General features: G+C 32.7%; 3 protein-coding genes across 3 annotated transcripts; 1 reads left to right on the top strand and 2 right to left on the bottom strand.

Annotated features, from left to right (window-relative positions):
- Positions 1-1,834: 1,834 nt before the first annotated feature.
- LOC110600395 (coiled-coil domain-containing protein 130) lies at positions 1,835-6,198 on the bottom strand. The gene is made up of 6 exons (XM_021737242.2): positions 6,063-6,198; positions 4,665-4,727; positions 4,485-4,564; positions 3,361-3,469; positions 2,699-2,858; positions 1,835-2,586 (listed from the first exon to the last, which is right to left on the bottom strand). Exons 1-6 carry the CDS (start codon positions 6,063-6,065, stop codon positions 2,096-2,098), a joined length of 906 nt encoding a protein of 301 aa, XP_021592934.1. The 5' UTR covers positions 6,066-6,198; the 3' UTR covers positions 1,835-2,095.
- A 2,928-nt stretch (positions 6,199-9,126) lies between these two features.
- On the top strand, positions 9,127-9,688 carry LOC110600420 (CLAVATA3/ESR (CLE)-related protein 12). Its single transcript, XM_021737280.2, has one exon. It carries the CDS (start codon positions 9,147-9,149, stop codon positions 9,489-9,491), a length of 345 nt encoding a protein of 114 aa, XP_021592972.1. The 5' UTR covers positions 9,127-9,146; the 3' UTR covers positions 9,492-9,688.
- Positions 9,689-13,206: 3,518 nt separating this feature from the next.
- On the bottom strand, positions 13,207-19,352 carry LOC110600049. Its single transcript, XM_021736743.2, has 11 exons — positions 18,928-19,352; positions 18,750-18,833; positions 18,462-18,644; positions 18,107-18,195; positions 17,526-17,614; positions 17,315-17,418; positions 17,128-17,227; positions 16,924-16,999; positions 16,682-16,796; positions 15,154-15,685; positions 13,207-13,895 (listed from the first exon to the last, which is right to left on the bottom strand). Exons 1-11 carry the CDS (start codon positions 19,196-19,198, stop codon positions 13,802-13,804), a joined length of 1,737 nt encoding a protein of 578 aa, XP_021592435.1. The 5' UTR covers positions 19,199-19,352; the 3' UTR covers positions 13,207-13,801.
- Positions 19,353-23,472: the final 4,120 nt, after the last annotated feature.

Genomic DNA, 23,472 nt, shown 5'->3' with positions numbered 1-23,472 from the left:
TAGTAAAAAAATAAGTCAACATATACATATTTTTTTCAAACTGCTATTTAGAGCTTATTTAAAGTAATGAAACTAATTGGATAGTTGATACTCTACAGAGCAAGAAACTATGAGGAAGGATGACTGGCATGGATGTGATTGGGTATTCTGTTTAATTTATGCTAGCTGTTCTTTAGACTCTGACTTTGATTATTATCTTTGTTGTTGGGTTCTTTGCCGTTGTTGTGGTTTCTGGATTTTTTTTTTTTTTTTTTTGTCTTGTTTGTGTTTTGATTATATCATTAGGTTTTTTAGGTTTTTTTTACTTAGCATGCAAGAGTTTAAATTTAAAAGTTTTTATTTGTACATGTAAACTAAGTGACGTGTCATGTTAAATTTTTTTCTCAATACATATAAATAAAAATATTCCTTTATTAAAAAGAAAGGTTTATTTAAATGAAGGTTTAGTTAACAATTAGTAAATTTCCATTAAGGTGTTTGGATAGGGTGAAAGCTTTAAAGATAAGGTAAAGAAAACCATACCCTACTCTAATAATATTTTTTCAAAATAAAATAATTATTTTAAAAAATCATACCTTACCTTCAAAAATTCCCATCCAAATATAGAATAAGAAACTTTATAGACTTAATTAGAATTTGCTAATGGGATACTAGAATAGTTTACATCATGAAATATCAATTGTTAATCCACTATTATAATTTGAATTACTTAATTAAAGAGCTATCTCAAAGTAAGATGCAAAAATATCCCACAAAAAGGAGAAAATAAAACCCTAGAAAGGACAGAAGACTTAGAGAAATCAAATCTATTCTCTTAATAGATTTGATGTTTAGTTGAAAGAAATACAAGAAAAATAGAAATTAAAATCTCTTCTCATTTATTTGGTCTTCCGAATTTGAAGTATATCTGCATTTATTACTTTAATTTTTGAGGATTTACATTTTTTTAAAGTTGTGTTACTTTACTGATCAGAAAAAAGGACAAGTTTTTCTTTCTCGTTTCATAATCATCAAAGATAACAATGGAGAAAACAGGGATAAAAAATCACTACTGGTTGTAAATCATTACTCACCATTTGGACAATTCAGAGTAATGAGGCATCAACTTGATTTGCACCTTCATATCAACATAATAGTTCAAATATTTAGTTTTCATAGAATTTATTTTGAATTTTTATCTAATAATAAATTTTAATATTGAAAGAAGATCTCACACCTTTAATTTGTGTTACATTTCCGTTCAATGGAATGAATGAAAACTGAGGCGAACAGCAAGTTAGATAATTAGCAAATCAAAGATTATAACAGGAAAAATCAGATATCTGATCAATTGTATTACGTAAAAAGGACAGTTCAATCATTGAATTGCTAGAATTTGATTAGAAAATAACACCAAATTTCAGTTAACATTTAGGATAAAGTCCATACGGTATATGGCAACTACTTGCAAAATTAGTTATGTATGGCACCGCAAGAAAGCTTAAATTCCGCGATTAAAGAAAAAAAAATCGTAAGAGCAGTTTATAGAGGTGGTGCTCATGTAATAATTAGGAAGTATTCCTATATTCTTTTCGAGCATTGAATTTACCACAAAATAACTCGACCTCAAATTTCTTCGAAATACACGGATTAAATACTCGGTGATTCCAATCTTTCTCCTCTTAAATATTTCTTGGAATTCAGATTCTCTCTACCATCTACCATTTGATATCATAGCTTTCATGGCGAAGAGAAAATGACGCCTCTTAGAAAGAGGAATTATATTTGCAAAACATAGCTAAGAAGGAAAATAAAGAGTATGGACAATTTTAGAAGAGCCAAGCCAAAATCAAAATGTCGTGAAAATTGCCATTCTATTTCATTTCCCTGTTGGACATCACAAACTGCATATAACACCGAAAAGCTTGCTATAGCCTTTGTCGGCAACATAGACACAAGAGCCAGCAGAAAAGGAGAATAAAACAGTAGACTCTCTATGTACATGATCGAATGCCATCTAGCGCAGGCAAAGATCAGGGTGGAAAGATTTCACACAAATATATTAAATCCAATCACATAAAACTCGTAGCTAAATATGTCGAATTTATTCAATTCTTCACTTGTGCTGTTTCTTACACTGCGACCATGAAGATGGCTTAAATCCACCTGTCAGCATGTTAGATACTGCAGCCGCACTGATTTTCCTTCTCTTGGCTTCTAGCTCCAAACGCTTCTTATTGGAAAAGGAGGCCCCATAAGATTCTGGAAAGATTGAAGTTGCATGAATTAATGCTCGCTTATCCTTTCTATTTTTGTCAAACTTTGAAGAGAACTTCACATTTGCTGCGGCAGCAGAATCTTCTTTTGTAGTTGGAAGCAGCCGTATGCCAAGTCCCATTTTCCTTGAAGCAACCTCTTCTTCAGCAACTCTTTTCTTCTGACTTCTAAGTCGGGATCGAAGAGCCTTGTTAAGAGCATAGTCATCGGAATGTCTGGCATCAGATACTCGTTGAAGCCGAACTAGTACTGGCTCAGCTTCTTTCTTCTTCTGCAGATCCTCTTCCTGATGCTCAAGACGATAAAATGGATCCGCTAGCTTACCCCTTTCTGGTATACCAAAATTTTAATCAAAATGTTTCTTCAAGAAAATAAAAAATAACACTGGTGATCAAAAGAGGAAACAAGCATGGCACTTGATTTCACAAGGGTGAATACAAACCTTCATCTGCAGGAAGTGCAAATGTCTCTGCATCCTCAACATCAAAATCCTCAGTCTTCCGTTGTGCCCCACTAATAATCACATATTCACAATTTTTTGGATCTGTCTGAATAACAATTTCATGTTTGCAGCATGCAGATTTCATGGTGAAGCTCCATATCTGAAAGAAGCAAGAAGACATAACAAATTTAGGTTAATCATTTAAAATAGAAAAAAGGAATGCTTTAGCATTAATAAGTTCCAAACAAAATTAAAAACATGAGGTTTCCAATTGGCTAGGAGGCAACGCTTTTAGCAGGTGAGCTTTCTGATGAATCAAACCATATAGAAAAAAACAAGTAGTTGGGGTTGCTGCAGGTGTGTTAACTCGTATGTCCTTGAGCATGCAAGTACATAGTTTCCACTTCAAAGCAGCATTACAATTTATCCCATTTTAAGCAGAAAAAAGTTAGTATTATAACTCGTATGTCCTTGAGCATGCAAGTACATAGTTTCCACTTCAAAGCAGCATTACAATTTATCCCATTTTAAGCAGAAAAAAGTTGGTATTATCCTTCAACTATGCATGTGCAGAAGCATCATTGGATATTCCCCCTTCACATACTTCTAGCTTTCTATCCTTAAAGTGTTGGCAACATATGTTAATCAGTTGTTTAAGATACCTTTGTTGAATAATAGTTCCCCACTTGCTTTTTCTCTGCGTTGAACCGAACACCCTTTGCAATCATGGAATTGCAACCACCACACCATATATTGAATGGCATCTCGAACCTGTAAGCAAGAAAATAACATCAGACTGGCATTGCAGTTGGCAGTAAGGAAAGAAACCTAGACATTTATTTACTCATTTAATTCAAGTAACAACTGTGATATATCACTTATAGATTAGTTTAACTAATAGCTTTCCTTTATATGCTTTGTTACGCACTTAGATGATCTATTGACTTAGCAATATATATATATATATATATATATATATATATATATATATAAATAAACAGATAAGGAGGAGCTCTCATTTGCATTTTTCAAGCCACCATTATATTACCTCGCTCTCAAGGATAAATATATTTTTCTGAGTTTTGAAATAAATAATATATTTACATGAAACAATATCAAATTCTCATTAGCTTCATTTCTTTCAAGCAAAATTTACCATTTCAAATCATCATAATTTTGATAACTTCACCACTTATTGTAATTGTTCAGGAAATTTGATAAACAGTTGTAATGAACATCATCAATATAGAGGATCTTCTTATTAAATGGATATAACAAACTGAACAATTACTTAGTTACTAAGTTTTCAAGGATGCATTATTATGGCCGGAGAGCAACCATCACTATTTCATCCATCATTCACATTTTTCTTTCTTATCTTTTTAAAAATTTTCCGATTAATATACATCTTAGTTAACATATACTTATTATCTATGGTAAACGGTAATGCTCATTCAAAGTTTCACATTTAGGAAATTAATCCCTTTCATGGCGATTTTTATCTACCCCTTCATTTCTAATAGAAATCAATAGTAATAGTAGCAGTTTAAGAGGGATGCATGTCTTCACTGAAACAAAAATTTAGTGAAAATTTACACTTAAGAACTCCCACAAGGCATGATTCTAAAATCAACACTCCTAGAATAAGGGGTCTATGGTTGCCTGTGCAAATATTAAAAACCTAAGCCTTCATGAGGTAGCCAAATACCATTACCAGATTTGGTAGAAAATTTGAAGACAAACCAAAACTCATCATCCTTTTAATACAATGCAAGTGATCTGATACCTGATTATCAAAATGCCCTGGTTTATCTTTTTTGCTCTCTCCCTGAGAGCATGCTGACCATGAAACTTGTTCAAGGAACCCTGAAAAGAAAATGAAGATTGAGATTCCGCTTTCCCCAAAGACACCAAATCAAAATAAATGATTTCACAATATGAAACTGTAAATTTTACGAGATCATACCTGTTCTGGAGTCCATTCTGGGGGGTAGTAGAAATTATCAGCTCTTGCTGCTGCCAATGAAGACTGCAACAAGTCCAGACAAAATGAGTTAGAAACTTAAATAAATTCATGCAAACAAACAAGTTCGTTCTTAGCTGCTGCAATACAAGGAATGACCTGTGTCAAATACTCAAACATGTGAAATTAGCTCCTAAACCAAATTTTAAGTCAACATGATTTTAAATTTTTTTTTTAAATCACTGCCACTTCCAACGCATAAGTGCTATACACTAAATTAGTATTTAATCATCGAGCATAAAGGAGTCAGTTGAATGCAATATTTTTCTGGAAACATTAAAATTAATGAAGAAAATTTCATCTAATAATGAAAGAACAATCTAATTTTTTTATGGACTAAATTAGATCGTTCTTACATTATTGAATGAAAATTTCTTCATTAATTTTAATGTTTCCAAAAAAATATTGCGTTCAATTGACTCCTTCATGCTCGATGATAAAATATCTTTCTTACTATAACAAAATTTTCTTCAAATAATCATATCGAGATAGGCAATTATAACATTGAATATTTTTAAGGTTTTTTTTAAGAGCCCTTGAGACTCAAAAGAAATGTGAGATAGGTGAAGCTGTCCTATGCACTAAAACAGCCACCATTATTTTGTATAACCAAATAAAGCAGCTGTCACATTGTCCCATATTCAGAGAAAGCGTATGAAAAATGAAAGGAGCAACCCCGATTCCGCAATTCACATCATTCTTACACTAGCATAAAAAAATAAATAAATAATGCATTTGGATACTAAAATATTGATACTCGGCGCAAAGATATATTCTTAGCTAAAAGCTGCTTCAACAAACATGTTATCTTATATCAATAATATGCAAACTAGCATCATGACTCCTACTAATTCCATAAAAGCGTTGTAAGACTTGACCTGCTTCTATAACTAAAATACCATAAACATAAAACAATTAGAAGGCCTAGTCATTCAAAGGGATGTTTTTCGACCTTTCCGCCACAAATTTAAGAAAATTAAAACTAAAAGCTTACGCATATGAATCCGATAAATTAAAAAGAAAAAAAAGGGAGAATAAACAGAACGTAAAGTGCAAACATTAATTGAGCGAGGGGGAGAGAGAGACCTAAAATAACCTGTCTAAAAAATTCAATCCCACGACTGGAGAATCAATTTCATATAAAATCATGTAAATTTAATCATCTATGCTAAAGTTTGATATACAGAAACAAAAACCCTAAAACAAAAAGATGCGTAACAGACCATGATAATATAACACAACTCCCTAATTGCGATACAGAACAGAACGAGTAATCAAAAATATAAAAAAGAAACCCTAATTTCAATTATTGGAGAGAGAGAGAGAAAGAAATCTGCGTACCATTTTGTATGCTTCTCGTGGGAATCAGAAACTAATTTTGGGGGAGGTTCCGATCTCTATCCTTCTGGTATGATTTTTGGTAATGCGAAGGTCCCCCCTCCTTTTCTATAGTGCGTGATTAAACACTGCCGTTTTAGTGACCTTTTAGGCCTGGTCGGTGCACGTTAAACGCCGTCGTTTCGGAGGACAGAAAAGTAAAAAGAATCTACTCGATTATATTCCCAAATAATTCACATCCAAATTTAACTCTCAATGGAATTAGGAATAATATAGAAACATAAACCTAAAAGCTTTAACTTTTCTTATTTTTAATGAGAAAAAATTGTAATTTAAATCATAAGCATATTATATAAGTAAAATATAACTAAATAAAGAAAAATATAAGTTTCTTTTAGAATAAGAAAAAATTGTAATTTTTTATATATTAGGCCATAAATTTTATATTTTTAAAGAAATTATAAATTAATATTAATTATTTATCTATATAAAATATTTGGAAGAATGAATGTCCAATAATAAAATTTAAATTCTACTCAAACCCATTATAAATATTAATTTTTAAATTTAATATTTTGAATTTTTTAATATGTATTATTTTTTATTAAGAATATATTATTTGGCATATGTAATAATTAATTAATATGGTTAAAAAGTACAGTAAGTTAATATGTCAAAAACATTGATTTAATGGGTTTATTGTTTGTAGTTTCACAAGCTAAAACTTACCATCCTCACCATCCCTTTGCTCATTTCCTAATTTCAAAACTGAATTGATGCTTCACAACTTTTTCAAGATGTTAATGAATGTTTGGTTTCACCATAATTTTTAATATTTATTTTTATTTTTAATAAAAAAATTAAGAATGTTATAATCTAGTAAATGAACTTATATATAATTTTAGAAAAAATAAAATCGTTCTCTCTAATATATTATTGGTAAATTAAATTTAATTCTTAAAATATAATACAATTTATAGTTTTTTCTTCCATTTTTTTATATGTAGTCACTAAAATTTTATTTTATTAATAAAATAGTTGCATTATACAATTCATCCTATATTTTACAAATTTATCCTCAAATATTTTAATTATAAATTACAAGATTTTATATTTTTTTATAAATTAATTTCTCAGTTTTATTAAATTTAAATATCTTATATTTGAATAAAAAAAGAAATAAGAAAATAAAATTAAATAAAAAATTTGGATGCAGTATGCTTCCAATTCAAGATCAAATAATTACCCCATATCTGCTCCAACTTTTTTCATCTCCATTGATTTAATTTTATAATTTAATTAGGATAAAAATGAATTATCGTTTCTTGTTTTAATTTTCATTTTATTATTATTTAAATATTAGATATTGAAATTCAATAAACCTGGGGATTACTTACTATGAATATAAAGACTTGTTTAATAATGATAATAAAATAATAATAATAATAATAATAATAATAATAATAATAGTAATAATAATAATAAATTTTAGTGATTAATTATTAAAATATTGGGATGAATTATAATTAAAAAATATAAAAAAGTGTGTAGAATAAATGGGTAGGAATATAATTGAATCGAGCAGAACTCAATTTTAGTAAGTTAAGACTCAATTAAAAAATAAATTTAAAAGTTTGAATTCAACTCGAACTTCACTTATAAGGTCGAATTCGATTCATAAAATAAATGTTAAACTTAAACTCGGTTTAAATTCGATTCGTAATAAATTCGTTAACTCAAATTTCACTCAAAAAATTTAAATTTGAGCTCTTAAATTTGACTTGACTATATTATAAACATATTCAATATAATTTTAATTCATTTAAATTATAAATAAATTTAAAATAAAAATAAAATTTAAATTATAAGATTATTAAGAGATTTTTAAATTAAATTATTTTATTTAATTAAAATATTTTAAACTCAAAACTAATAAAAAAAAATATAAAAGAGTTTTCTTTTTTAAAAAAGGAACAATCTTTCATATATTTTCAATTTCTCGATATGAGATATCGAGATTAGGGTTAGCGAACGAGTATGTTCACGAATATGCTCACAAACCTGCTCACGAATTTATTCACGAGTTTGTTCGCGAGCGTGTTCACTAGTCAGTTCGTAACCTTATTCATAAATTTGAAAACGAGCTGCACTCGCAAGTCTAAACGAGTAAAATACTGGTAAGTTCAAACTCGACTCATTTATTAAACGAACTTAAAAAATGAGTTTGAATTCGACTCATTTAGAAAATGAGTCGAATCCGATCAAATTTTTATCGAGTTGTATTTCAAATAGTTCATGAACAGTTTGATTCGTTTACTCTCGAGATCTTGCTATTTTAAAAATTAAATTAGAATTTTTTATCAGCAGTATTAACTATGTTTGGAAAAAAACCCTATTTTACTAACATCGTAAAACTACGTAATCCCTTTTAGTTTAACCGTAATAAAGCGAGGGATCTGAAATATAAATAGTACCATTGATTATGAAGTTGCACTCATTGTGTATTGGAACACCACTCGCAAAGGTTTTATTTCCATGCATGCTAGTGTAGCACTGCATGTCCAATTGAATCAATCAAGAGTTAACACTCTTTTTTCTAGGAGAAATTAAAAATTTTATTTGAAATTAATTAATAATTATATATTTCATCTGATCTGACTTGATTCAATAACTAAAAATATATTATACATTTGAAAATCTCAAATTCAAAATTTCAGACTCTCAAACCTTATTTATAAATAATTTAAGGGATTAATTAATAAAAACAAAACATAATCAAAGAAAGTATAATTCCAGGTTTGACAAAATGAGCCTTTTTTTTTCCTTGATTCCAAAGGAACTCTCATTGGAAAAGTGTCTACCCCATCTCTCTTTCTGTTTCAGCAATGAATCAGATTGAAAAGGTGGCAGCAAATCTCACATGAAAGCCCATCCCAAATAAATAACATTAGATTGAAGCTGTTAAAACTTCAAACAATTTCCCTCAACTAATAGCTACTAAAAAATTTTCTACCGTTTAGAGCTCCTCTTCATTTTCTTGCTCCATGCTTCCTCTTCTTCTAACCCTTCTTCTCCTACTCTTCCACCATGGCCTTCAAAATCTCTCACCCCCTAATTTCTATTCTTCTCTGCCTTTCTCTCCTCTTGTTACTGTTTCATGAGCTCTATAATTTCAATACCAACAACAAACAGATCATCAACACAAGTGCCTATTATTCCTCCACCCCCCATCGCCACCCATTGTTCAATAGAAAAGTTCTCGCTGCGAAATTTGACTTCACTCCATTTCAAAAGAAGCGTCAGCAGCGCCATCGCCATGGCAAACCTTCACCGTCGGACAAACAAGACGTAGATCGAAGTGAGATTGATCCACGTTATGGCGTCGAAAAGCGACTCGTCCCTACTGGTCCGAACCCATTACACCATCGATGATCGATACTTGCTTCGTACACTTGATCGATGATATCTATGATTACTACTCAGATGAATGAGAAAAAAAGTCGTGGTTAGTGAGAGCTTTCATTACTCGCATGATGTTTCATACATGTTTTTTTTTTTTTTTTATAAATTCTATATTCATAAAATTATATGGATCATAACTAATTGTAATGATATTACGAGTTTGATCTTCTGCATGTATTAATTATTGAAGATTTTTTTCAGAAATTAATTAAAAATTGGGTAAAAGTTAACTAATTAATAAAGTGCATTATTATTAGAATGAGGAAAGTGAAAACTAATGATTATTTATTTTATGATTAAGAAGTTTGAAGGAAAACAAGAGTAGCTGTGACGGCACGACAGTGAAATATATCGAAAGAAGATATTTGTAAGCTAGAAAAGTGGGAGTTGGTAATTAGTTAAAGAGTTGTGCTTTCATTCAAAGATTAAGAAATTGCTGTGTCTGTGTGAACTTCAAGTGAAGGATTTGGTGCTACAATTCCCATATTTGCCAACTACTTGCCAGAGTCTTAATTAATTACAGTTTTAAAAGCAAGTTGACATGATAAAGGATCGTATTTATGGCAATTCCTTTGAAAAGGACATTGAGAAAATATAATTTTTCTTTAAATGGTCAGTGATCAAAAAGTTCACAAGGCTAATTTAGATATATAATTTATCAACTATAAAAATGAATCTGCATGCCAAAAAGATTTGAATCATTTTGAAACGTCAACACTTCTTTACAAGAAGAACATAAGACAATTGAATTATAATTTTCTTTTCTTAAAAAATCAAATCGATTTATTAAAATATAAAGTGGAGTTTGTAATTTATTTATAGGATCTTGAGTAACACAGGGAGTGACACGTGTGTACAAATAGCATTAGCTACAGATATATGGGTTTAAGAGAGGGAACCAAATCCCATCCGTACAAAAAACCATTCAGCATTAAAAGGACCAACTCCACCCTGCTAGAGTTTCGGGAGCATGCTCGCTTTATTACAAGTCTCTCAATTATTCATAATTTTTTTAATCTATATATATACATTTAAAAAAAAAATTCTAGACGTTGTAAAAAATTAATGGATAATTGCATCATTATGCAATCTTTGTTTAATTATTCCTGTATGTTGGGAAGAAAATAAGAGAATTTCCATTTTATGAGGATTGAAAAGAAATTTTGCATTTTTTTAACCTTAATTTATTTTTTATTTTTCAAATAAGCATTAGGCAATCATAAACTCATCAGGATGCCCTCTATAGAAGATTTTCCGAGTTCGAGAGTTAGCCAATTCCAGTTCTCATATGTTCAATCAATTGTATATATATACATGTAAGGTGAAATTAATTATGGAAGAAGAAATTCTAAGGAAGGCTAATTCTTGTAAGTTACTATTTGCTAGCTTGTTTATTCAAGAAAGCTTTGATAACATTATGAGTTTGTTTGTTTTTTTTTTTTAATAATCGGCTCTTCTCAGGAGTTCAAATTCTAAATTTTATAATTTTAAAAAAGATTTTAGTATTAATAAGTTAAAACTCATTAATAATAACGTTATGAATTTTTAAAACAATAAAACAAAATAAACTCAGTACATTGAATGAAAATTGCCTTATAAACAATAATCATATCAAGCATTTAAATGAAGGAAGCTCAACTAAACGGAAACAAATCTATAACATCAATCATCGATTTGAGAATTGATTGCTTTTCTACCCAATCAAATAGACATTAGCAAGTTGTGAATGTGCATGATAGTTCCATGTAATAACTTATTACCAAAACTTGTGAATGTGCACAGAGCATCTAGAAACTAAACTTATCAATCTAGCTAAGTTACGAGTTCATCATAGTTTGTGTTTCTTTGTAAGGCAAGGCATGGCAACTTCAAGAGAAGGTTGCTTGGAGGTCTATAATTGCTGAAACTATAGATTTCTTTTATTTAATTTTTTAAATTAATTTTTAGTTAAATATAGCTAGATAAGTGGTCATATTCTTCTCAATTAGCTAGACTTTGTACATAAAGAAATGACAAATTTGTAGGATGATGGGCTAGGGAGCAACGACATGCAAAAACCCTATTGATTCTTGACCACTCACCAACTCCAAAACTACACTTCAAGTCTCCATACAACAATTTGATAAAGGATTGGCCGACTAATATTAATATTTTAATTACTAGAAAACGCAGCAATAATGCAATTTCTAACTCTAGGAATTTTGTGTATTGATGGCTACAAAAAGCAGATTTCAGATGAAAGGACAGCAAGCTTACAGGTACATTGATCTCCTCTAATGTCAACCAAGTAGTTATTTTGATTAATTAATTAATCAATTATGTATAAATGAATTTGCTTGTATATAATAGTATTTAGGTAATAATGTGTTGAAGAAATCGTCAATGTGTAATGATTTAAGCTGCCCAGCTAATGAGAAGAACATTGAAAACACTACACCTAAGTTTCAATTTTAATCAACATTTTAATTTTTTATTTGTGTCCACCACAAGACATGATCCTTGTTTACAATTTTAAATCATGTATGTAGCCTTATCCATTTAATTTTATCTATACCCAGAAAATTCCTTCTTTTTTTTTTTTAATTTTTAATGTATTAGTCAATGCTGCAATAATCATAAGAACTAGTGCAGCAAGAAAGCCTGATGCTCTTGTATCAACGCAACTTTAGTTAATCTAGGAGTATTAGAATATATTAGGTAAATTAATCATATGAACAATCGAAGTGACAGTGATGAAAAATTCCTTTAAAGCATCTAAACAGATTCTAAAATTTGAAGACACCCGAGTTTTATAAAAGCTAACGTACATCCCTAAAGCCATTGCAAGTTTGAAGAAACTAGTGGGATAAAGTTAATCTCTGGGAAATAAACACAAACTTCTCGTGCCCTGCTACCATTAACACCAGCTTTACTATGGACTTTGCAACGTCATTAGGCCTAATCTTAAATCAACAATGTTTGAATATGATCCTAAAACAAAAGCTCTCTATTTGGTTCTGATACTACGTGTTCCATGTTCTTACTTGCTAACTGCACAGATGAAAGTTTGATCTGGCGGTAGGAAAGAAGTTATATGAACCACTTATCGACCCCAAGTAGAACCAGAACCTAAGCCCTCCTTAGGAAGGCTGTCATATATACTAAATCTACATAATCGCAATGCAATTCTTTCTTTTTTCTAATGAGAAAATATTTAAAATATTGCTGGAGAAAAGAGATGGCCGAAGGATCTGCAAATGCAATGGCATTAATCTCTTTTCAAGGCTTATGTATGCAATAGAATTTAATTAATAAAAAGTCGTAATATCCTTTTTTTTCAAAAAAAAAAAAAGCAAAATTTTGGAAGATAATTGAAATTATAATGACTTGTTAAATTTATTTTTTTAAAAAGAAAAAAAAAAGAAAAATAAAAGAGTAAGACCCGAGCCGAAACTAAACAGTGGGTTAGACCGGCAATTTCCAAATTGATTAAAGGCTAAAATTCCCATAACTCGATCCAGTTTGCAGTTTAAACAAAATTCCATCCCAACTTTTGACCGGACCAATTTTAATCTAATCTTTGTCACAAATCAAACCGGAACCCAGTTTAACGTAAGCCATTGGACGGAAAGGACTGTAAATTCAGATAACCTCTCCCTTTCAAGCATTTTCAAAAATACCTAAAAGTATCGAATTTGGATTCTGATAAAACCGCAAGGAAAAAAAATCCATTAACTCTCACAAAAACTTAATTCAATCCATGTTCTTTTGTTTTCCTTTTTTTGGAATTTGCATTCATTCTTCATTCAAAAGCACATGGCAATACTGGATGTGCTCTTCAATTCATTCATTGAACTTCAATTCATTCATTGAAGCGACAACGACGGGACTGCTGTCAGTCGCAAGTACACCATCAGCGAAGGGCCTTAAGCAATTGAAATTGAATGAGAACAGCTTGCAGTTCCCATTCATTCATGAACACATTGCAATATTGCATATACCTTTCAGTGAGCTCAATGCAATTGCATGTACAAAATCATTGAAGCCACTGGAAAGAAACCCGCAATGGAATCCATCATACTGAAAGCAGTAGTACACCTACTACTTCAGCCCTAACTGGTGTAAGCCTCCATCATTTCTCTTGCAGACTTCATTAATCCAGAACTAACAACAGCATGATAAACAATTGCAAAAGACTAAAATCACCCACCCATAGCATATTATCATTCAAGGTTTCTTATATAGCCCTCCAAGAAAAATTTCAGGTAATTATCTGAATCTTCACTAGGGAATTATTCTTTTCAACCTTGGTTGTCCCACTTCCACCTTTGTCCTACCTCCTCAAGAACTTTTGCGCGAGCTTGGCTTTTCCTAGCTTCATCCTCCACCCAAGATCTGCATGCATGGCTTCCAATAATTAGAATTATGTACCAACAAATCAAAAGTTTACCTCATAAAATAGCATGTAAACAGTTAAGCAGCGCAGGTTATATCTAAACTCGACAAAAACTAATGATTCACCATCCTGGAAGACAATAAAATTTTGGCTAAACTATGTGCACAAAACAGAAAAACAGATGATGACTTTCAATATTAACTCAATTAGATTCATGAACTTCACATTATGTTTGATTCATATTTAAGAGTAGATATTGAGAAGCATTCTTGCATATATGCAAAACAATAGCTAACTCCGAATCCCTAGCCTATAAATATGTCCAGCACTTTAAGATCACAATGTAACCTTGCTTGCAAACTTTACAGTTTAAGTAAAAGGAGAAATCAACAAAAGCATTTATTTAGAACAAGCAATGAGAAGATACTTCAATGAACATAGTGCAAGCTGCAAGAGGAAACAAGCATTTACTAAAATAGCAACAAGAAAAAATTGCTAGAAATAATAATGATGATGATGATAATAATAATAATAATAATAATAATTTTAAAAGCAACAAAAATACTACTTTTCTTTTTCCTTTTCCTTTTCTCTTGTGAAACAAAATTCATAAACTAAGTATTCGTTGTTGTTGATATATTTGTTCACAATCAAATCAAAAAGCTAGAGGAAAAGGGACTTTTCAATAAGTAGAAAGTGAAAGGATGAACCAAACAAAGGCAGAATGCATAAGGTAAAGATAAAGAACTTTAACAAGTTTCCTAGCCTTCCACCATTACCGCTTATTAACATAAACAACCATGAAAAGAGAGCACATGTCCCATTCGTCACAGGTACCATAACTTTTAAATCTATCAGAAACAGAACTTCAAATGAACAATCAAATCAATTAGTGACACAATGATGCTGACAAATGATGTTCACAAATCCACTAGTAGGATTAGTCGTATTCTATATAAACAAGTATCCAGCAATAATAAGGCCTTTTTGGCATGTTTGATAGAGCTGCACTTGAGAAAAATACTTTTTCTGATACACAAGTTAAAGAGTAACAAAAATTGATTTTAAAATAAATTTGACATAAAAGAATACCCAAATAACAAAACAGCTTTTTCCAGATTGCTTTTATCAATAGTACCTAAAATGGAGGTTTTTCTGAAAAGCATTTCTTGACCCCCTGAAGCTCAATGCCAAATGGATAGTAAATGAAGCTTGCAAATGAATATGATGATGTTGATTTATACATAGTCATTTTACCTTAGAATTCGAAGAGCTTCTATTTCAGCTTCCAGTACTGATTTTTTATCAACAATCTCTTCCTGCTTGATCTGTAATTCACTTAGCAATTCTTGTAGACTACACTGTTCAGCTACATACATAGACCTCTCAGATTTAAGCCTTCCTGACATCTCATCAACCTCTTCCTTCAGACCAAGAAGCAGTTGCCTCTGACACTCCATGGCTGCCTTCTCCTTCAAATGCTCAGCCAAAGCTTTCTCCTGAACAGTTTTCTCATATTCCAGGTCTTGTAATGCAGCAATATAAAGTTTCTGAACCTCAAATCCACGGGTTCTTTCTTCATTCATCTTCTCATTCCAAAATCTCACTATATCTCCTTTGTCAAGCAACTCAGACCTTATTTCCTCTATTGCAACTTGTCTTGAAGAATGCTCAGCTTCCAATCTTAATATTTCATCATAAATTGCTTCTGTCATCCTGCCACTTGTCAATGCCACTGCTGCTTGGGCTTTTGTCAAAGGTTTATTAGGTTGAAACCGCCTACTCTGTCCTGTACAAAGATAAACATCGGACCACCTTCATGGATTTACAAGCATAAAAAATTGTGTACCTGAAATTGCTCAACTCACCTATTAATAGAATACCATAAGCCTATTAAAACTTAAAAGAGTGATAGATGAATGTGTATAATTTTCATTTTAATCCTTTTACGGGTTTAATTTTCCATGTGTATAAGAAAAGGGACCAAGAGGAAAGCAGCAGAGATGACCTTTACAGCATGAAGAAATAAGGTCCTGGGCCATTATTTTTTGGATTGTGAGAGTGAATGAGAAGGATTGATGAGAAGAAAGAGGGGAAGGGAAGGAAGGGCAGGAAAACCAAGAGCCAGAAAAAAAAAATCAATGGAAAATTGACATAGTGAAGAAGAATAGAGAAAGCGAGAGAGAGAATACTCGGATGTATACAGAGAGACCCTAACCAGCAATAGCTTGTCCTTCCCCCTAATGCATACCATCTATGATTTCTCATCTAGTGATGGATTCTTTTTTGTTGCTTAATTTAATTTAATGTGAATGCAAAAATGTTAAAACTCAGATACATAGTCAAATCAACACTAGAGATCTCTAGATGAAATAACATTTAACAAAAGAAAAGAAAAGCAAAATGCATGAAAAGAACATTAGTGAGGCACAACTAGTGAACCTGGCAAGCTTTTTTGGGCTGCGGCACTAGAACTGGTGCCTCAACCATGCTTTTATAACCATTTTCTTGCATAAAAAGAGCTATAGTTCCCATATCTCTGATCCATGGACACATGGGAATTTCTTACTTCCACTAATGAATAGATGCAAGTCATGAGTACCGCAGAGATTCATCCATATGGTCAAATATACATTCAGATCTGTGTTTGTGCTTTAGTTTTAGCACATCATACAATGCATTTATCACTCATGTTACATGCAGCAATTGCTTCAAAAAGGACAGCTTTGATTTTGAAGTGAAAAGATTAAGGAAAGGAAGAAGGAAACAAATGAGTAGACAATACCAAAAACTTTTCTGATTATGCTCTTGTCTCCAGCCAACACATCGGCAAGGAGTTCAGGTGATGCATCTGGACTGATCTCCTTCACATCCATATAATCTACTTTCATTCTTGACATCTGAACTGCATACAAGTCAGGTTTTAAAAGCTATGAAAGCCAAGTGAACATTCTGTTGATTTTTTATTTTTTCCTTTTTAATCAATATAACAAGCTTATTAATCAATGTATTCAAGATATATTTTACCTGTTCTGTAATTCCTGGTGTGAACCTATACTCCAACTGAGCTTTCCAGTTGATTAAATCCTGCCGAGAAATAAACCTACAGCACTACATATGTTTTACTGAATGAAAAGTACACGTTCTTCAAAATTATAAAATAAAGAATTCAATGGAAACTTCAAATGCTGGGGAAAAAACAGAGAGTAGAATGTAAATATTTTAACATACCTCTCAGGGTAAAAGCAGAAGCTTACATCGCCATTTGAACTCTCAGAACAGCAATCAGTCCCCAGAATCTTGCTAGGTATGATGCCAGCTTCTGCAAGAGCTATTTTGCAAACCCAGAAATAAATATTGAAGGCACTTATGACAGTGAAAACCTCATATTAGCTAAAAAATCAATATTAAGCTTTACCTTGGATGGAATCAAAATCAGAATGTTCAACACCCACATCATCAAATGCAGCAACTACAGAACCAGAAAATAGCATAGGTGGAACAATTCTATGCTTTGGATTCCTACAAACCAACAACAAACTGCTGAGCTTGAAAGTGCAAAAGCATGCATACTTCCTAACATATTTTAGTTTTATAATATTTCATCATGTGCATAGACCACTTACTACCTTTCCAATAATGAATTTAGACGGACCAACCATCTTGCATATTCCCTTCTAGTGCACAGGTCCTCAGCCCTCACATCATCTTCAATGATCTGTACACCTTAATTAAAGTTGAGATGTTCATGCCAAGAAATGGACTACTAGCTTCATTCACATTCATATGCAATTTCACAGCTAGCTTGTGAAAAGGTAGAAAGGGATGGAGGGGGAAGGGGGTCAACAAAGTTGCAGAATTTTGAGGTTAAACAAATACTAATCATTGATTATCGGATCAAAAAATAATCACAATTGTAATCAAGCACAAGTAGATCAAGGGTTCTTTAGGACCAAATGTATCTATCTAGACCGCAGACAATAACAGTTAATTCTAAAAGATCATATGCTGATATGAATACTGCTATTTGCATTTGCATAGTTCTATCCACTCTTTCAACTGGCCAGGAACTTGAATTTTAGCAACATCACGTCTATTCAGGTATTGTAAGTGCAAAGATACAAAGCTACAAAGATCACAATAAACTCTGTATAATCATTACAAAGTGTATCTGCAAATTAAATACACAGTGTAGATTCTAAAAATTAACCTTAAGTTTCTTCAGAACTGATAGAGCTTCAAGCTGACAAGAATCTACTGGAACTGATAATTTAACTCGTTGAAGCCTCTGTTCAGACACTGAATTACAAGAAAAACAAAAATATTCAAGAAACAGAAACAAAAAGTTCCAAAGAGATTTGATTAACATCCACCAATTGTGATGCAGATTAGGGGGAAAAAAAAAAGAATGAAAAGAATAAAGAGGCAGCTCTCAACTTCAATTTAATACACTTCCATTACGATCCATAAGAATTAATTCATCAAACAAATTTGCTACTTCACATCAATTTAAATAAAGAGAGAGCCACCAAAACACTCGAGAAATATAATCTAATCAAGCTTACCTGAAGTTATAGTTTCCCCATTTTCTTCAGGCATAAATCCTGACTTTCCCTCAGACACAACTGCATTTTCATCAGAATCGCCAACAATCAAGTCCTTAGCTACAAATTTATCCTCTTTGTTATCAATTGGACTTATCGTCCCACGCAAAGAGGGCAAGGGATAATGAAAATGCAACTTAAACCCTGTAAAAGTGCAAAACCAACGCATTCCTCCAATTAGAATGCACTGAATCATTACACAAAAAAATAAATTAGAAAAAAAAAAAAAAGAAACACTTCCTCCATTACCTTGTCTAGATAACGAGAAGTAGGCAATGGCAGCGAACAGAGCAGCCACGCAAGTCCCACCACCAATCAGAATTGTAGAAAAGCCTGCACTCCGCAAACTAAAATCAGAACATCATTAAAAGAAGAAAAGAAAATTAAAAATTGAACTAGTGATGGAGTTATAAAACAGAGGCAAAACCTTTCTTCTCATATCTACGAGGAGGAGCTTCAACAATAGCCCAACCGTTAAAGCCGTCATCGTTGGAGGATGGGCCAGGAGAGAACCAAGAGAAGTGGAGATCCTTTTGGGCAAGGGAAGCAGAGAGACGGAGAATTCTAGGTTTGTTGGATCTGAAAAATGAGCAAGGAGAAGAGAAGAAGGAGAGATTACGGCATCGAAGAAGGGGGGGAGTGGACACAGTGCGAAGGAAGAGAGAAGAAGAAGAAGGTGAAGTAGCAGAAGAGCGCATTTTCAGGGCGTTTGTTGAAAAAGATCAAAATCTGAACATTGGAGAGTGGAGCCTAGAGCGCGGAAGAGGAAGAGTGAATAGTCGAAATTGAGGGGTATGTGATAGCTTTGTTTTTGGTGAAAGACGATTTCTCGCTTTGTTGACAACTATAGCCTTGCCCTTGGCCCTTGCCAATTTATTCTCTCTGCCGGCTTTGTTTTTTAATTATTATTTAGTTTTTATATTAAAAAAATTCATTATTTCATTTTTTTTAATTTTAAAAAATATATTAAAACTCATAATATTTTATTATATATATTTTTTTAAAAAAAATATTTTATAATTTTATTATTGCATTAAAAAAAACAAGGTATAATAATATATCAAACTCACGGCTAATGAGAAATGGGTATCCATTGCTAACAAATGGATAAAGATATTCGCAGGCTTATAGTTAAAATAATATTTGGTATTAACAATTTCACTTAAAATATATTTATAATTACTAATAATTAAATTAAAAAAATAATCTAATGGTAAATTTTTATAATGAATTAATTGTTTGAATAATTGAAAAGGCATCCAGTTTAATCAAAATTCGCCGTAAACCTTCACTTTTTATAAAACTTAAAATTTCAATAATATTTATAATTTCTACATTTTTTTCTGAAAAAATATGAATAATGTAACAGCCCGGAAACCGAACTGCAACCGGCACTAGGATCCAGATCGACTTAAGGTCGCCGGGACCCGTAGTAAGCCTGCTATACTGTCTGTGTACCTGTGACATCCCATACATGATCATATATTTTCTGGCAAACATTAAAACTGTTCTTTCCTCCCAGGGCTTAACCTGTGCATGCACTATTTCTGATCTCTCTACTCATAGTGTTAAGCCTGGTTTTCTCATAGACATCATCAATAAAGGATACATACATATATAAACTGACCATGTATCTACAACACGGGATTACAACTCTTTTAAGTCAAGCACACTATATATTATCTCTTTACATGTACATGTCCACACTAGCTATTACATAACTCTTCTTCTTGCACACCCTGCTGGACTCTGAATCTGCAAACCTGGGGGATAGGGGAGAGGGGTGAGCTATACAAGCCCAATGAGCAGAACTATAGAAACCATAAGTTGAAAAACATGATCTCATGGAATGCACTACAGCACATCATCTCAGGGATAGACATGACCACCAACAATCTCACTGAAAGGATGCCTGGCCTAGCCAAGTCTAACAACCTCAATCTGCCTGGCCCGGCCAGGTCTTACACTCTGCCTGCCTGGCCCAGCTAGGTCTTACTATCTCTGCTGCCTGATCTAGTCAGGTCTTACCTACAGATGGCTGCCTGGCCCGGCCAGGTCTTATAACAGAGTTTGAGCTATTGGAGTTAGGGGTGAGCAGTATTCGGTTCAAACCGAAAAAACCGACCGAACCGAACCGATTTGAAAATTTGGTTCGGTTTTTTATATATTTCGGTTCGGTTCGGTTTTTAATTTCAAAATTTTCGGTTATTTCGGTTCGGTTCGGTTTTGATCAGAAAAAAACCGAAAAAAATCGAACCGAATCGATTAGTAATAATAATATATTTTTTTAATAATATATAGAAATTAAATCATATTAAAATTAAAATATTTTAATTAAATTTTAAAATATTAAAAATAAAGTGTAAAAAATAAAAAATTATTAAAAATCGAAACCGATCAAACCGAACCGAACCGAATCAGACCGGTTCGGTTCGATTCGGTTTTTGACCAAAATCGGTTCGGTTCGGTTTTCATAAACACTCAAATTTCGGTTTTCGATTTATTCGGTTCGGTTCGGTTTTGAACCGAACCGACCGAATGCTCACCCCTAATTGGAGTCGCCTTGGTCTATCCACAGCCTCATACACATCGTATATGCAATGCGTCAACTTCGTGCAACTAATGCAAACACCCTACTATACTCGTATGATGCATGACATATGCTCAAAATAGTTTAGTGCTGAAAAGAGAAGTTCCACTCACCTCTGGCTGACTCTGTACTAACTCTGCAGGTTCTGAAGCAGTGCTCACTGCTGCTCTCTGGAGTTCCTCTGGTCCGTACCTACACAGGTGGACTCAAATGAGGGACCAAACTAACTCAAGAACATCTCCAAGAAACTCCCCTAAAACCCTCTAAACAATCCCCAAACAATCACATAAAACATGCAAAAGAAAGCTGGACATGGCACTTTCGGCGGCAGGTTCGGCGGCCGAAACCCCTCTCCAGAGACGAAACTCATGCATGTTCGGCGGCACCTTCGGCAGCCGAAAGTCTCGTCCAGAGACGAAACTCAACCTTCGGCGGCACTTTCGGCGGCCGAACCTTGCCTCCAGAGACGAAAGTCCCAAGTTTCGGGGGCAAGCTTTGGCAGCCGAAACTGCCTCCACAAGGGGTTCGGCGGCTGAACCTTCCTTCGGCGGCCGAACCTGGTTTTGCCCGTTGGGCAGAACCCTGCTTTGTTTCATGCAAACCTTTCCCAAAACTTACCCAACATACATATCAACTACTCCCAACTAGCACATACCATAAAACATGCACAAAGAGGTCCAAACCTAGCCTACAACCTCTAACCAACACATCAAACAACACTTAACATGCTTGAACATACACATCTCCCAAAAACCTCACCTAAACCTAATCATGCATACTACCCATCAAACTTTCATAAAACCTTTAAAAATCATCAAAGAAGTTCAGGATCCACCCTTACCTCCTTAAGAACTTGAGGATGAGTGATCCTAACGTGGAGATATGGAGAAAACCTCTGCCAAAGCTCCAAACTTCCAAACTTGCTATTTTTGCTCAAAACCTTCAAAACACACCAAAACTCTTAAAACTCTTGAAAGATTTGGTGAAAAATATGAAAAACATGAAAGTCAACTTGGGAGAGGCTGGAACTCACCTCTGGCTGCAAGTGGAGGAGAAATATCCTCCTTCCACCGACCTTTGGCCTTTAAATAGGTGGCTGGCCAGACCACCTTCGGCAGCCGAACGTGAATCCGAAACCATACAATGTTCGGCGGCCGAACCTTTGCATTTCTCCCTTATTGCTTTTTTTTCAAAACTTATTTCCTTTAACACTTTAAACCATTCAAAATTCTTAAAACACTCATGAAAACATAGGTCTTACCCTTCTCGAGGGTTTCGACACCCGAGATTCCACCAGACGACAGGAATTCCGAGGCCGGACTCGAGCCGGGTATTACAAATAACATCATATTTTAGCCGCTATAAACTCCTCATATAAGTTATGTACAACAGCACTTAAACCCACAAAATATAAACTCGAGCCGGTATATACATTCACATTAACCTTCATCCATTGTTTTAATAACCGTTGCTATGAACGCAGGTGGTTTGAATTTGGTACAATTTATAGGAACCACGAGACCATGTGAAACAGTTGAGAAGGAGGTTTTCCTTTATGTTTCCACGTAATAAAGTTTCTATTAGTTTACAATATCCAACGAACTATGAAAATTAATTTATATTTATTAACGGAGAGATTAAAACGAATACAGTTAAAAATCAATTTTTTAATGAATTAACATCTGAATACTATCATCTTATATCATTTTGCACTCAAACTTTTTAAATAAAAAAATTGAATCAAATCATATATTATAATTTCACTCTTATGCTGATAAACCGAACATATATTATAGATTTGCATCTGACATTATTGAAATACGTCGTAACAAAGCAGCACATTCGAAAGTTGCCTCTAAACAAAAGATAACAATCCCACTAAGCAAGCCAACCCAAGTCTTAAACCATTGACAACTAAGGATTCTGGTGATCGTTTTGATACATTTCTATTGGTTTGCAAGAATGTCAATTTTTCTAATAGGCCTGTTTCTGCTGTTGCCACTGACAATGCGTACGTGTAGAGTCCAAGAAATATGTGCCATGGCAATACCGTTATCCTCACTGCTCGCATTTAAAATCAACCAAATCAATTTAAGAAAAATACTATTATTTAGTTTTTGTGCTGGGAGAAAAATTTATTAATTAATTTTTTAATTTTAAAAATATATTAATTAATTACTTAATTTTTAAAAATTTATTAATTATTCCACTAAATCATGAATATTTTAAACTTTTAATAATGTTTAACGATTAAAATTAAAATATAAATTAATTAATAAATTTTTTAAATAGTAAATTTTCTTAAATCTGGCAACAATAAGCAATAATTATAATCCAAGGGCTGTACCTTCTCCACTAATGAGAATGACGAACCTGTAAAAT

Source organism: Manihot esculenta, chromosome 14 (assembly GCF_001659605.2).
Source record: "Manihot esculenta cultivar AM560-2 chromosome 14, M.esculenta_v8, whole genome shotgun sequence".
Taxonomy (NCBI): Eukaryota; Viridiplantae; Streptophyta; class Magnoliopsida; order Malpighiales; family Euphorbiaceae; genus Manihot; species Manihot esculenta.
Note: the sequence above shows the minus strand (reverse complement) of the source record. Positions and strands in the feature narration are given on the sequence as shown.